Source organism: Labrus mixtus, chromosome 7 (assembly GCF_963584025.1).
Source record: "Labrus mixtus chromosome 7, fLabMix1.1, whole genome shotgun sequence".
Classification (NCBI taxonomy): Eukaryota; Metazoa; Chordata; class Actinopteri; order Labriformes; family Labridae; genus Labrus; species Labrus mixtus.
The window spans coordinates 13,232,575-13,249,051 of NC_083618.1; the positions used below are offsets into that span (position 1 = coordinate 13,232,575).

General features: G+C 43.5%; 1 protein-coding gene across 1 annotated transcript in view; it reads right to left on the reverse strand.

Moving 5' to 3' along the window:
* Positions 1-16,477, reverse strand: part of foxj3 (forkhead box J3) — a 78,560-nt gene that overhangs the window by 11,410 nt on the left and 50,673 nt on the right. Inside the window, exons 3-6 of the mRNA XM_061043088.1 lie at positions 10,285-10,359; positions 7,259-7,342; positions 5,463-5,564; positions 1,572-1,700 (exon numbers count right to left, since the gene is read on the reverse strand). Of these exons, the coding sequence (XP_060899071.1) occupies positions 1,572-1,700; positions 5,463-5,564; positions 7,259-7,342; positions 10,285-10,359 (390 nt within the window). The remainder of the gene's footprint in view (positions 1-1,571; positions 1,701-5,462; positions 5,565-7,258; positions 7,343-10,284; positions 10,360-16,477) is intronic.

Sequence of the window (16,477 nt, forward strand, 5' to 3'; positions counted from 1 at the left end):
CCATTGCTATTTCTCAAAGCAGGATCCGACCCGTGTCCACTGTGGGCTAGCATTACAAGAGAGGTCACGTCCAATTTTTGATCTTTGCATTTTCCTCTTACAAGATGTGGGCAGGCTGCTGAAGAGCATGGCTCACAGTCTGGCTTGGGTAAGAGTGAGGAGGTGATAATAAAGCCAGAGTGTTTACTGTGAGCTGCTGCTTCGGCTGCGAGAGAAAGAGAGAGAGAGAGAGCACATCCATCAGGCAGAGCCGATCGATGCCCAGAGCCTGAAGCAGGGAGCACTCGAGGATGCGGGAGGACCACACCAAAGAGGGGGCATCTCTGGTGGGAGGACATCAGAAGAAGCGCTTTTCTTTGTCTGGCTTCCAGGAGCGTGCACATTTTTCTCTGTTTCCCTTAACCCCCTTCCTGATGTTTTATTCCAGCGCATGTCCACCCTGAACCGCGGTCTATTGCTGGGTACGGCTGGCTCCTCTAAAGAAACTCTCCTGGGGCTTTCTGATCAGATGAAATATGGTACACAGTACACTTTCTAAGACCTGCGGTGTTTCTTTTCCATTCATTAGTTACTGGGGCTTCCCTACAGCTTGAACATTTTGAATAAAATGATAATTAATCATTTGGCTTTAGCAGCTCCTGCTAAAAAAAGATCATCATCACCACCAAATTTATACAAATATCCTGTTACTATTATTCAGCTGAGAGGCTTTCATCAATTGCAATCTGACAACTAGTATCATACTCTATTTTTTAACCCTTTAAGTGACCTTCCGCAAGTATACAGTGAACTGTTTATTTCAGGGAGGCAACCGAGGACTTGACTTGTCCTGTATGTGTACCAGGGCTTTATCTAGATCGAAGTGTGCATATAAAAAAAAGAAGGCTTCACAGGTTCACAGCAGGACCATTCACCGACTACGGTTTGACTGGGTCAACATTACATTTTATCTTGATGGGTCTTGAAGTCTGTCTGTCAATAAGTAAAAAACCTGAACCATTCAGGATAAACATGCCATCAGTTCTGATCAAATAGAGATGAAAAACAGAATTTACTTTCTGTTTTTTTTTTTTTTTTTCAGCTAAATCAAATATCTGCTCCTAGAGCTTATCATCCTCAAGCCTTCTCCTCCGACTTGCTTTATTGTTCTAATGTACCAAGATGTTGGTTATCATGTTTGTGTTACACACAACAGAGCTAGCTTGATAAATACAGAAGTTTGTTACACATCTTTAGCATCTCACACAAAGCCAAATGGGTGTTAGAAAGCTTTGATATTTGACAAGTCGCAGCCAAAACTCTTGCATCCTCCATAAAATCGAGGTAAACAGAGAAATGATGCATGACAGGCAACACATGTTGACAGCAAAACTAAAAACTGGGAACATTGCATTTCACAGTCAAAATTTCAACCCATAGACCACCTGGGTACCCCAAACTGTTTTTGCTTGTGGAAAATGAATGTATTGAAATTATGTCTGGGTAGGTTTTTACATTCAACCAGAAATTGACATAGTCAGAGCCTTAAAACGTATCCCATCAGAGTGATGTCTCCATGAGCTTGTTCTTACCCCTGTATAGCTGTGCACACTGCCCACACTGTTGAGATTGACGGAAGCCAGACTCTGATCGGACAGGCTGTTGTTAAGGCTGCTTCTTGGACTATCACTACCCTCCTGGTCTGTGTTGTATAACGCCACCTGGAACACAGAAATGTACATTAGCTTATGCTCTATCTTAAATGCACGCACACACACTTAACACACATGCACACACACACACACACACACACACACACACACACACACACACAAGGTAATGCAGGTTAGCATCATTGGTATGAATCATAATGGTGTGAAGTTATAAAAAATTTTGACTACAGTTTTGAAATGTAAAGCCCGAGCATGCATGTGTGTGCGTGTGTGTGTGTGTGCGTGTTGCATACATTAAAATGACATAATTGCACAGCACTTTCTTTTAACTTGATTTAGAACGTGTGGGAGATTCAAGGTGCTACTCCTCATTCACCGCAGTCTCTAAGGGGTCCCAGCTGAACTTGTAAAGGGGTCTGGAGACAGCTGAGACATTCCCATCACTAAAGGTCACACTACTGGCTATGTCAGCCACATCTGCTCACCAAGCGCAAACCCATTTGGGACAGCTAACAAAGGATTTCAGTGCATCCCAGACACTGACCTTTCAATATAGCAGCAAAACTAGCCGAAGCACTTCAGGACGACAATCTTAATTATCGTCTCACAAGGTTAAGTCTTCCCACCCTTCCCGAATAAAGTGCGGCGTCAGACAATTAAGCTTATAGTAAAAAGAACGATGCAGATAATTAAATTAATGATACCCACAGAGAATAGCCCATGTGTTGAGTTATACATTGTGATTGAGGAATGGCAGTAATGCACTGATGGTGTCAGAGTGGAAGAGAGCCTGGCATTCTGAGACTGGTGTGAGTGCTTGTGTCTGTGTGTGTCTGTCCATGACTGAGTGCAGCATGGTGGCTTCTGCTCATCACTGTGAGTGGAACAGAGCGGGCTCTGTGCTCAGCACAATGAGACAGCAGTGGCAGCAGCCTTCAGGCGGGCAAATTGGTCGGGCCCTGCCCAGCACCCTGCCTCTCTGAGCAGAGGCAGACTGAAGCCTCTTGTCTCTCTGTTGAAGCGCTGCAAGCTTCCACAGAGGCCGCAAGGAGGCAAGGAAACCAAGGCAGCCCTAACTGCCTTCTCTGCCCTGACTGATTGGCCGGCTGACTAACATGCTGGTACAAATCCAGGAAGCACACATGCAGAGAGAGAGCGTCCGATCATATTAAGCTTTTAATATGGAGCTTGGCTCCTGAGCTGCTGGAATGAGATAGAAATTCAAAAACACAGCACTCGTGCTGAATCCAGGCAACAACACATTGTACAAGCGAGAGGGAAGAGGAAGAGTAGAATAGAAGGGTTGTAAGAGAAGCTCATTAGGCAACTCTAGCCTTCTTCCACTCAGTGCAGGCTTGGCTCTAGTGTTCATTAACATGAAGGGGAACTCAATGAGCAGCTAAGACTGAAGGCTTAAGCACAACTACAGAATCAGCGCTACAATGCTAATCAAAAGCAGCATGCCACAGAAATATAACTGTTATGTGTAATGAAGTCATAAAACAGGCTTTAAGCCTAAATCTCTCACCGCAATCTATTTTTACTCGCCTCACCCGTAAAGTGTGATGATTTGAAAACCTCGCTGCTGTGTGGTTTACGCCAGCCCTTGAGTACCCTCAGTGAAGACGCCCACTCAAGCATGCGCTGTCACAGACATACATCCAGTCCCATCTAACCCATACATGTAGAAATACATACACACCCTATAGATGGGCACAAAGGTAGGCTAACACACACACATCAACAAAGCCACAGACAGAGGCAGGCATGCTTATACAGGCAGGCGCAGCTTCACAATAAATACTGTGTACAGTGTTTGCTAGCAGGCTGAGTTCTATTATTAGCATTGAATTAAGTAGAAAGCCAGAGGTGTCTTTTACACGGAGGCCTAATCTGGAGCATGAGACATGGATTATGAAATCAAAGCAAGATTGGCCAGGTGTCTCCAACAATGCCAGCTAGTGTTCAGCACAATCTCTGCATGAGGAGTGAATAGTAAGGGAGAGGCGGAGGGAGAAACGGGGAGAAGAGGATGGAAAAAAAGGGCCAGACTATTTATCAGCAAACACACTTCCAACAATCCTCTCTTTCCCTTCATCATCACACTTCAGTGCCAAGTCTTCATCACATTCTTGCCAATGTTTAGGGCTGTCTACGAACATAACCTTAGGGTGCAGGGGGGTGGGGGGGTTCTGAGTCTGCGAGAAAGGCATAAGAAGAAGAGCTGGGAAGTACAATCTTGTGAGGAATGTCTGACAGGAGAGAGAGAAAAAGAGATTCTTGCTGGTTCAGTAGTCGTCTTGCCAGCGTCTCCCATTGGTCTATGTGAGAAGGCGGGAATGAGGGAGAGAGACTGGAATAGAAAAGGAGGGAGAAAAAAACAGAGAGGGAATTCCTGTGGCTTGGCACACTGCGCCGAAAGAGGCGTGGCCTGTCCTGTGTTTACAGTGTAAGACAGTGAGAAACAAGCTCTCTCAAAGGAGTTAGGGCCTCAGATCTGTTTCAATTAAACTCTGTCTTCTGTAACACTTTTTGTGACAATCAGGTGAACAAAACGAATCAAAACCTCCTGTCATCTCGTCATGGTATCACACAGTTGGCATGTTTGTGTGCTGTTTTAATGTTTTCTGCTAGTTGCTATTCTGACTTATCTGACTGGAGGTATTTGATGGCAGAAGTCCAAACTCTAAACTGTCAGCTCTTTACATTAGAGCCTCATTATGCTGTCACTGCTGGAGCAGACTGGTGGTGCGGCAAGTGCTTGTTTGTAGCAATCAGAGAGGAAAAAGGGTCATCTTTCTCCACACTTAGGCCCATGAATCTGTCGGCTGCAGCAACATGAAAAACGACATGTTCTCCATGGAAGCAGCCCTAAGCTACTCGCCACTGACACATTCGTCAAAACAAGCCGAAACACTCTGTAACATACTCTACATGCATGTACACACAAGTAAGAACACACCCGACATATGCACAGACTTTCATGCTCTCGTCACACACATACACACACGCTAACTCCTCTTCACTTTGAACACCCCTGTTCACATTAAACCCTTTTTTTGTAACGCTTGCAGCAAATGAATAAGCCACTCTTGTAGGCTTTTTAAAAGTACACCTGAGAGCTGCCCCCACTGGGCTCAGAGGATGAGAGCTTAAGGTTAAAAAGCCTATTTAAATTTCAGAGTGAGCGACACACACTCACAGCTAACAGCTAGCAATCCCTGCAGCTTTGCTTTGTGATGTACAAGTGTTTCCAGGCTTTAACACGTATTTAAAAAATAAATAAATAAAAGGGCTACAGAGAGCAGACAGAACAAGCAGCAGGGGTTGGTCATCTGTAGTTTGGAAGCTTAAGGTGGTCACAGCCTGAGAAACGCAACTCTGGGCGTCAACCTCAACTTCAGGTGCGAATACAGAAAGGCTATACAGCGTGCTCTGTATCGTATTGCAAGTCTGCAAGGGAATGTGTAAGGTCTATCAGGTTGCTGAGCCCTAAGTATCAGTGTGGGCATCATGTTTCCGTGCTGGTGATAACAAGAGCCTGCTGCCTGTTTTTGTAGAGGAAAAAGGTGCTGCAGTGCAGAGAGTTGTGTATTTTGGTGTGGGTTGCATTGCAGAGAAGCTTTAGGCATATGCGCATGTGCTTTTGTGAGTGTGTTTATGTGTGTATGTGTATCTCCCCTCCACTAGAGTGCTCCTCTCTCTGTGGGGAATAGTGCTGTAGGTGGTTGGAGAAGTGGGTGGGGTCAGGGTGCAGCCGTGTAGCCAGGTGTGTGTTGGAGCTGGAGGCTGGATGGCTGGTTGTAGTACCTTGTTAGTCACAGTGTTGATTGCCAGCGTTGGAGAGGCACTTCCAGAGATCATACACTCCATCCCCAAAGACTCAGACTCCAGGCTGTACGGCGTAGAAGCCTGTGGGGGTTGGGGGCGGGGTGTGGAGGCAGACAAAAAAAATAATTCAACACCATCCAATTATTAAACACATGAGATCCCACTGCAGGTTGCAAAGAAATACCTGCATTATGTTTGTGACAAATCTTCTGCTCAGACCAAATACGTACCTCTTAAAAAATAGAACTATATTCATATGACAGAGTAACACCTTTATTTAGGTCACCTTTGAACTGTGCTTTCTGAGAAGATGTAGACAGCCCCCATCCCCATCTTCCACCCAAACACACATACAGTGCATGCACACACACACACACACACACACACACACACACACACACACACACACACACACACACACACACACACACACACACACACACACACACACACACACACACACACACACACACACACACACACACACACACACACACACACACACACACACACACACACACACACACACACACACACACACACACACACACACACACACACACACACACACACACACACACACACACACACACACACACACACACACACACACACACACACACACACACACACACACACACACACACACACACACACACACCCTTGTCTTGGTGTATAGGCGCACTGTTGAGAGAGATAACTCTGGCATGCCTGTCTCCCAAAACTGCTTACTGTAAGAGGATTGGCTGCCAACAATACCATTTTTAATTCATGATAAACATAAATGAGATTTCACAAACTCTCACTTTCAATGTCTGAGACTCTTAATGGAATGCCTGTAGGCAGACAGTGTCTAGAGGGGGAGGAGGAGGAGGGGTTGGCTCAGCGCACGAGTCTTACAGAAAACACACTCCTCACTGGGTGCGTTCTTTTGTGTCATGCTCAAATGAACGGAACTGCATCAGGAGAGATTTAGCTGAAACTCTTGCAGAGCTGCATAATAAAAAATAATGCACTCTTCCTGTACCTTTGCATTTGTTGTATATAAAATCTCATGGCAGCAAAGAGACACGGTTGGTTGAATGGATGTGATAGTATTTCGCTGCTGTAGGGCGACTACGTCAACAGCATGTTAAGTTTTAGTTGTCTCTGCGCTTGGGTATGTGTGTGTTAGAGACAATGGCGTGTACTAGCGTGTGAGGAAAGAATCCTCCTTTTATCGTAGCCTCTGGTCATCCACAATGTGGGGAAAAGGAAGACAAGAGCCTGATGTGTCGGGATGCCCCAGGGCCAGGTCAATCTGAGCGCCTCACTTAAACCTACAGCTGTACGTAACGCTGGATGAAACTCATCAATAATTAAAGACAAAAGCTCCCCCTCAGAATAGCCGGTGCACAGCTCTACATTAATTGATGTTTGTTAAAAAAAGTGAGTGCAGAATGTAATGTATGTAATGGCTGCCTGGGGCATAGTTTATTAATAAGGACCCCACTTCATGACAGGCTAGCAAAGCAGCATGGAGAGGCAGTTACATAAAGACTGGATATGAACTCCTACTGAGTCTGTGTGTGTGTTTTAGTTTGCATGTGTGCAAATTGGAGAAAGTGGGAGAGAAAGGAGAGCAAAAGTAAAAGAAAACTGAGGCAGACACAGAGACACGGAGGCACAAATAAATCCTGAACCAAGTAGAGATGGAGGCAGAAGCTTTGATAAAAAACAGCATATGTAGAGAAATGTGTTTTCTTTGCACAATTGTCTCTCCTCCTCACACTCACCCGCTCTCCAGACCGCGGCCTCTTCTTTGGCCGTGTAGGCAAGGAGTCCTCCTTTGGGTTTGTGTCGATGGCCCAGTAAGAGCCCTGCAGACAGAACAAACACCTGTGAGCTGATTAAACATAAAAGATTGTTTTTTTTCCTGTGACAACCCCACGACAAACAGACATTTCCTCTCTGACATGACAGGACAAAAAGCACCAGGGCTCTTTTTGGCACTAAAACATTGTTTAAAAATCTGAGGCCTCGTCTGCTCTGCTACAGTCTGTTCTATCAGCTTGTATTTGAGTTGATAGCTGTGAGTTTGTGCGGCGTGTGGGTGGGCTTTGTTAGTAGGAAAGGCTCGGCTTTTCCTCCTCTGCGGCTACTCCTCAATGAGAGGCTGTTGAGGGCAGTTGGTGGTGGTGAAATGCTAAGCCTTTCCTGAAGCAGTACTTCCCCAGCCTCAGGTACTGAGTCAGACCGCTGTTGCCAAGGATGAAGGCTCCACAGTCTCAGCTCAGGAATCGAGGCGAGCTAGCCCTGCCGCATTGCTTTCTTCTAAGGTCTGAGCGGGGCTAATCAAGAAGTGAACAGTTGGGGCTGGCTCTGGGGCTGCAGCTAGCAATTCCACAACCAGTCTGCATTATTTATCTTTGCATTCGGCCTTGTTTAATTTATTTTTCACCGTGTTCCTCTTCGAAACCAACAGGAACACAGCTTACAGTACAGATTTTTACCCTAAGGCCCTGAGAATTTGGAATTTATTTTTAATATTTCATATGGCCCTCGATAAAATCTCAATTGTCGAGAGAAAGTGAGATCAGGACCTTTAAAATTACTTCCTAAGCAAGGCAAATAATTGTTATTTCCACGAAATTCTCTGAACAACAGGAGAGGCCATAGAACAAGCTGTATCTCAAGTAACTATAGAAATACCACTGCCTACACAATGGTTTGCTCTTGTTAAAGCAAGAAAATCTCTTATTTTCACACTCACAAACACAACTGCTGCAGTTGTTAAAACGAAAAGCCAGGGTTGGCCTATATTTGTCAGGGGTAAAAATTACAAGTTTTAATATGTGTGAGGCTTTGGGGTCAATTAACATTTCCTCAGAGACTTAGGGAATAATTCATAGCACAATCAACCAAAGAGGAAGAAACATCTCGTATCGATGTTGGCAAAAAAAAATGTAGCAGGAACCTCATTACACAGCGCATGTTTTCTACAAAAAGCTTCATTGAAGAATGTATGAAAGGTGAGAAAAAATGTATCTCTATGTGATCCATCGCTGTGATGATATGCTGGGGTTAATTGCAGGGTTTCAAATTGCAGATGTTTCAAAATGAGGAGTCACAGAAACAAAGCCAGTCTTAGTGGTGTTCCTTTTAATTGGGGGGGAGGGCACATTAAGTTAACCCTCATGGGAGGGTAGTTTCTGTATTTCCCTGCACCCACCCTCAGAGAGTTGAAGGAAAAAAAGGAAAACATATAAAGAGTCATTAAATTATTCACAAATATACTGAAAAATACTGTAGCAAACCCAAGCGGAGTCCATGGAGTCTAGGGCAAAAACAATGCAACGCCACAGCATGTTTTGATGCCATAAAACAAAGGCGGCTCTAGGATCTTTGCAAAAAAAGACAGAGATCCTGATAACAGAGATAAGCCATCATCTCATAAATGATGCTGCTTATTTACATACATCAACGTAAATTATTTTATATTGTTCCCCTTTTGTGTGTAAATATAGAAAGGACACACAAAACATGAACACTGGTCTTCCTAGAAGTCCAGTGTGAGAGTAAGACCAATTAAAAAGGAAGATTATTGATGGTAGCCATCACTGGCTGCATTTCTACCTCTGAGGTAGACGAGCGATGTTTGTGTGTACAATACCGACTGTCATCTCTTATACCATCTCAGAGAGAGAGAGAGCGACATGACTCTCCTATCTCATCCAAGCAGCAGTTCTCATATTCCTGCCACATTACAATATTGATGCAACATATCAAGAGCGGCTAGCGCCTCTTTGAAGTTGTCTTCGGGGGGGAAGGGAGTGAGGAAAATTCCAAATTAAACATTAAGGATGCGAGCATGTTGGCCATGCATTTGGAATGGGATCCATACAGCAATAGATTATTTTGTATTTAGTGGAGCAGCTCCCAGGAGTGTCAATATCAGAGGATTACAGCAAAACATGAAATTAGCATTCAGTCCCCATCCCCTACACTGCTAGGCGTAACTCTTGATGCATGTGTTGGGGTGTGTGTGTGTGTGTGTTTGTGTGTGTGTTTGTGAGCACACAAGCATGTGTAATTATTTGTGTGGTTCCTGAAGCATATGTAGCGTATGCTCCGACAGTGCCGGGATGAAATCTGGGTTAGGCTACATATGGTTAGACCTATGCACACCATCATACTAAATATAGGCCCATAGGTTCCCTCTTCATAAAGTACTCAGTGGATGCTATTTATCAGGTGGATGTCGCTACAGATTGTGGAGGAAATCGAGCTGAATAGGCAACTCTAAGTGGTCCTACTGAGATTCAAATGTCAAATTAACATGTATAACTTGCAGATTCTTATACTGAGAAAAATGGAGACGGCAAGCAGAGTGGAGAGAAAATCCGATCTATATTTTTTCCTCATTTGGATAAGCTTAAGAAACTACTTCAGTGGCTTAGGATTGTGGGAAATGACCTGACTTCTACCCTGTAATGGCCCCATCTCTACCAGTCTTTGACTTTTGCCTTACCTCACCCACATCTGTTGTCTGTGCTGGTCAAAAAAGAAGTAGTCTCTGCTTACATTTTAAAATACAATTGTGTGGGGGTGGAAGGTTCATAGTAGATTACGATCATGCCATGCATTTCCAGACCGTCAGAGTCCTGGCAGTCATTCAAAGGTAACATTTTTCCATCTGAGATAGTATTATAAACACCAACAAAACTGTACATCCTGCCAGCTGAGAAATTAAACATTTTCTTCTCTTATTATTCTTTTCATGATTACATACATGTGTCTTGTTTGTAATTGAAAGTCTCACCTTTCCCGGGTCATCTTTGGAGCGAGGCACTTTGAGAAAACACTTGTTCAACGACAGATTGTGCCTTATTGAGTTCTGTAGGGGGAAACAGAGATAGAGAGAGAGAAGAGCGTTGAGGTAAAACACATTTCAGAAATCAGTTTACACAAAGTCTGAAGTGTTTGAGTGTGAAGAAACACCACTGCCAGCAGCAACAAGGGCAAACAACTTGTTGGCATTTACTGTACAGTTTAGATTTAGTCACAGATTCTTTCATCAAGGTCTGCTTGTTTTAGTGGCATTAGATCTGGCCTATAGCTCTGTCCAGATTTCATGCCACACGCTTTATACACAAGCATAGTCCGTGTACAAAGCCACAAGGAAGCAATATCTTTCATCGATGTCCAACAAACTGCAGTCTGGTTACACAAATATATCGAATTCCTCTGGTGCCAAAAATAGGAGCCAGAAGGAATCCCACACTGGGATGGATGCTGATAGCAGGGCCTGATATTAATTAATGCTTCAGCGAGCTCCTGTGGGGGCAGGAAATAAATTATGTAGATCATTCTGAAAGTTAACTCATTACAGTGTTACAAGCTACTCCATAGCGCTGAAGAGGGAGGTTCATCCAGCTGCCTGATTGGGGGAGGCGGGTGGGTTGAAGTAGCCACAAGGGCCGGAGAGCGATGCTCCAGGCCTGGGTTAACCAGCTACTGCGAGGCCCTCAGAACCAGCTGGAGGCAGGCCAGCTGAGGGGCTTACAAGAGCCAATGGAGGCACACGCTTCCCCACTCCACTTTATGGAGTGGTATTGACAGATGGCCACACTGAAAAGCTGTAGGATCCTCTGATGAGTTTAACGGATGCAGGAGATGAGTAGAGGCACAGAGGAGAGAGAGAGAGAGAGAGAGAGAGAGAGAGAGAGAGAGAGAGAGAGAGAGAGAGAGAGAGAGAGAGAGAGAGAGAGAGAGAGAGAGAGAGAGAGAGAGAGAGAGAGAGAGAGAGAGAGAGAGAGAGAGGCCTCCAAGTGCAAAAGATGGGAGCTGCTTGTTCAACAGTATAGGCAATTATGCCACAGGAGGGATGATAATGACAGCCTCGTTGTAATGCTGTCAATCTCGACAGTTAAATCACTCTGAAATGCCAATGCAATCTAGATGAAGTCGAACACTGTTCTCCAGCAGAAAATATAGAGGGGGAAACTGGTGCCGTAGTCAAAATAATTCCCTTCTAAAGCCAGAAGGGAATATTTTCTGAAAGTGAAACCCAACCCAAAATCTATCTTTTGAGTATCAAACATGCATCCCCGTAGGCTTGAAAGGCAGTTCTAAACAGGCTGCAGTTTGCTCCTTCACTAAGAATCTATGTTACAATGGATCCCCTGAAACTTATTCACGACATTGGCTCCCTATTGCAGTTGATGTTCAAGAATGTGGTGCAGTGATGGTACCAATCACGACACTCCAACGCTTGTGTATACAGTCACTGACCTCAGTTAAGGCTATACTCTTCCCTGGCCTCAATGTCAGCCATAGTGCAAACTCACATTTCCTTATATCTAATTTCTAATAATTTCTTAAGCAGCTATACTTTGTAAAAATATATTTTTTTGTTTCTTTAAGAGATTCGCCATTCAAAAATGTTGACGTCTCCTTCCTCTCATTTCAAGGTCAACCAAATTGAATATAAATTCAGACAAAAAGACAAAAGACTCATCCACCTCTCTCTGCTGTATATCTGTCTGCTCAAATATACAGCTAAAGCAGTTTTGTCCAACTCACAATATGGTCTATTCTGAATCTGGATAACTCAAAAGTAAGTGTTTAAAGTGTGGGCAATGCATTTGATTGTACAGAAAGATGTGCTGGAATAATTAGGTTCTGTCACAATTGTCATCCAAAATAAATGAAACAAATGCATGATAATCATTGTCAAAATATCATTTAGTTTCTGCCCTTAAATTCAACCTGCAGGGTTGAATGTTCAATGCTCAAAAGATTTAGGGTGGAGTATCCTCTGTATAACTGAATGGAGGAAATTGACTCCTTACAGAAAAAGACAACAGTGTAAAACACAATAGACAAGGTAATTGAAGCCACGGACTTACAAGTCACATACCAGCAGGTTTTTCTGCATCTTTGCAAAAAGATTTTGAAAAGCCTGAATAGAATGAACTTGAAATAAAAAAAAGCTACTTTTTTGGATTGAATAATAACCTAATAGTGAAATTCAGGGTGACATCTTTGAATGTCTAATAATGAAGCTAATGTGAAAAAGATATTTCATTAAAAATGAAATAAAACACCAAATCAGTAAATCTTAATGTTCACAAATTCTTTAGACTATACGAATGTATTGACCATCACTTAATATGTTTTGTGTATTTTGTTTGTATATTTTGTTTCAATGGACCAAATAGGCAGTAGCTCAGTCTGTAGGGACTTGGGTTGGGAACCGGATGAACCGGCACGGACCAAGTCCGGAAATTGGTCTGGTAGCTGGAGAGGTGCCAGTCCACTTGCTGAGCACTGCCGAGGTGCCCTTGAGCAAGGCACCTAACCCCAAAACTGCTCTGGAGCGCTCCCTGTGGGCAGCCCCCTTACTCTGACCCCTCTCCATTAATGCATGTCCATAGAATCCTGTTTGTGCATGTGTGTGTAGCATGTTCATTAAACAGAGTGTAAAACCGAATTTCCCCTCGCAGGATTAATAAAGTATAAATTATTATTATTATTAATAATAAATAGTTGATCAACCAATATGGTTTTAACCACAGGTCATTTTTTCACTGTTTTAAGACAGTCATATAAAACATTGAACCATTACAGCCTGTTACCAGAATATATTCATGCAATGGTTTGAAACTACAATATATTTTGGTCACACTGCTATCAGATTTTCCAAACTAGATATGAAGAGACTTCGGCTAGCACTGCGATCAGAATTCACTGTGGTCGGAAGGCAATCGAGCCACATGGTAGAAAAGTTGAATCTATAGAATCAGATCCTAAAGTCGCAGAGACTTGAGAGATGTTTCTTAACTTAGTAACACCTGCAGAAAAGAATGGAGGAATGACAGTGAGCTGGTGGTTGTGGGATTAAGGGGCTTGTGGATGTAGTACACATAATGATCACTTATAGATCCTCTTTCTTATCCTGAACTTGGCCAGGCTTTCTTTACACATGTTACAGCAACAGCACCATTGTGCAGGTTGTGTCCTTTCAGCCATGCTATCTCTCTCCTTGTCACAGTTCTACAATATGAATAAAACACTGTGAACATAGAATGTGATCATGCATAGTGGATGGTGACAAACAGATACAGGGCTCTCAGTTTAGCCAGCCTTTGCTACTTAAAAACCCAGAGACTTGTTCAACAGGGACAACTGAGCGTGTGGGTGTGTGTGATGCAAGCTATACAATGCCACACACACTTAAACACTTTATGACTTTTTTTCCTCCACAGTCAGAGGAGTGTGTGTGTGTGTGTGTGTGTGTGTGTGTGTGTGTGTGTGTGTTTGTGTCACAGAGAGGTGGCTCTATCCATTAAGAACCTTCTGCAGGGCCTAAATCATTGATACAGTGAAGCAGCCAAGGCCCCCTGCTACATTAGAAGTTTACTATTTAATGAACTCTGCCTGATCTCCTCTCCTGCTGACAGGCCCTGTGCCCACCACGTCCCATATTGTGTCAGATAAACTCTCTCTGCTGCTTTAGACACATCTGTGATGTGAAGTTAACAAGCTGTGGGTCATTTGTAGGCGAAGAAATGAACCAGAACAAAAGGGGGAAGAAAAAGTATGATGGCAGCAGCGTCAGTGGCTGTATTTGATAAATCTTGTTGTATTTGCAGAGAAGGAGGGAGAGCAAGACTACAATGGAAAAATTAAGCCTAATTACTGCTATTATTGGTTATAACCAATATGTCAGCAATTAAGAAGAGCCTCCTTAGATATACCATCAAAATCGGTTTGGGAACAAAGTTCTTAAAGCTTTAAGCCAGCAGGCTAAGTTGATATAAGTGCAGTACAGTGCAGAGGGAATTGAAGTAGGTGGAAGAGGTCAGAGGGTGTGAGGGGTGGTACACAAAGTGAGTCAGACAGAGCTCACTGCAGGGGTCCTGCCCAAGTGCTGCCCAGCATCTACCTGCAACCCCCACAGAGCACTTCATATCCAACCTCAGCACAGGCCTGAGTGCGTGTTCATGTGTGTATGTACGTGGGATGCCTCCTACACACCTTAAAAAACCACGCACACACACTGGAACGTGTCTCCTAACAAATGGCGGTGATTTAACACACCAGGACAGCAGTGGAGGCGTAAGCAGCTCCGCCCTTGCTGCCTCCCCTGCTGAGGAGCGCTGCGGCTCAGCAGAAGGGCCGCCAGGGGAAAGTAGGTCAGGCTGACCTCTGCGCTCGGCGTGTCAAACGTTCAGAGTGAGCTAAAGGGACAGGCCATGTCAGAGCCCTGCTCCTCACAGCTGGGGAGGAGGAGGCTCCCTGTGCACTCGGTCAGGAACCCAAGGGAGCAAGCTCGGCATGCTGGGACAGACACATGTATGCATGCGTACCTGTTATGACATGGGGACGAACACCAGCATCCCAAGGAGAGGAAGAGTCACACTGTAGTCCAATGTGGATAAATCAATGCCCTCGTAGGTTCCTGGCCTTCCCACATTCACAAGATATTCCGAAACTTTATGCCTCTGGACTGAAAGTGTGCGGGGGCTCTAACAAGCTAACACACACATGGCCCACTCTTCCCCACAACCAACACAAAGCAACTTCAGGCACTAGTCAACTGTGTGAGTTGACTTGAAAAACACTTAAGACAACCTAGAGGTACTCCTAAAGTGATAAGCTCTATTTCTAAATGGAGGCAAACTTAAATCTGGCTGGAATTGTCTTTGTGATCAAAGTCTTCTCCCTAGCATTGCTGTGTGTGGTAAATAAGCAGAGGTGAACGCTGTCAGGAAACAGTGATTCATTAACACAATGACTCCTGCTACAGGTGCTGCTCAGAAAGACAAATACTCCAAATGGAAATCATTCCCACTTCAATTTAAGTTTTCCAATAGAAATGAGAGTTTGGTATAAAAGCAAAAGGAATCCAAATTTAAAGCTCAGAGCAAAGCAGGTTAGCTGAGCTGAAAGTGACCATTCACAGACCCTGTCCATATTAAGTAGTAGAAGCAAAATGTATGACAAAAAATATTATGACTCTATATGTGTCTCTACAGAGTAGCAAATAAAGACAAACTAAAGCAAACATTCATGGAAGTACAACACCAAGAGGATAGGACCTCAACTCATGACTGACCAGGCAGCACATCCAACTGATGGAGTAATATGAAAGAATTAAGCCACCACTGAGAAAGAGGCTTCACAACTGTTCAGAAATACAGAAATGAGCTCAACTGGATAACAGAATGGTAAGAGGGAGGGAGAGAAAGAACAGTTCAGTGGCTGGCCGAGTAAAGCAAGCTTAAGAATCCAAAAGGGCAGAAAGACCTGGAGGCTGGTTACGTTTTGATGATCCTGGATAGTTTTTATCATTTGATGGGATTTTTGCTATAAAATAGTGGTTTTTTTCGTGTATAGACAACTGAAATCACTGTGTAAAAATGAATTTATCATACAATGGAGTAATACCTTATAAAATGACAGAGCATTTCCTGCTCCACGCTCGAGGAATGCTGCAGTTTCCACATCTTGGATGTAGTGTTGAAATATTTGAATTTTCTTTATCAGACTTATTAACCAATTTATTAAAAAAAAGGAGACATCAGAGGTGGAAAAAATAAATTGATAAATCAACACACACGATAGATAGATAGATTGATTCATTCAATTTCTTTAAGTGTTAAAACAAGTGTTAACAAATATCTTACTTATTGTATTTAACTTGTGACAGATCCTAGGATTATGAAACTCATGACTCTTATTTGAAACCTGTAATGCAAAAGTTCTAAATACCTCCACAATTGACATTTTCATTGACAAGACAGCAGAGAAAGAAGAACCAAACACAAAAGAAATAGGGGAAAGACAAAAAGAAAAGGTGGAAGTGAAGAGCAGTATGAACTGAGTGCATCAAGCAAACCCAGAATAAAGGAATGGGGAAGTGATTCAGTAGAGATACAGCTACACACAGACACACACACACACAGACACACACACAGGTAGATTACTGTATTTTTAGGCCTTTGTTA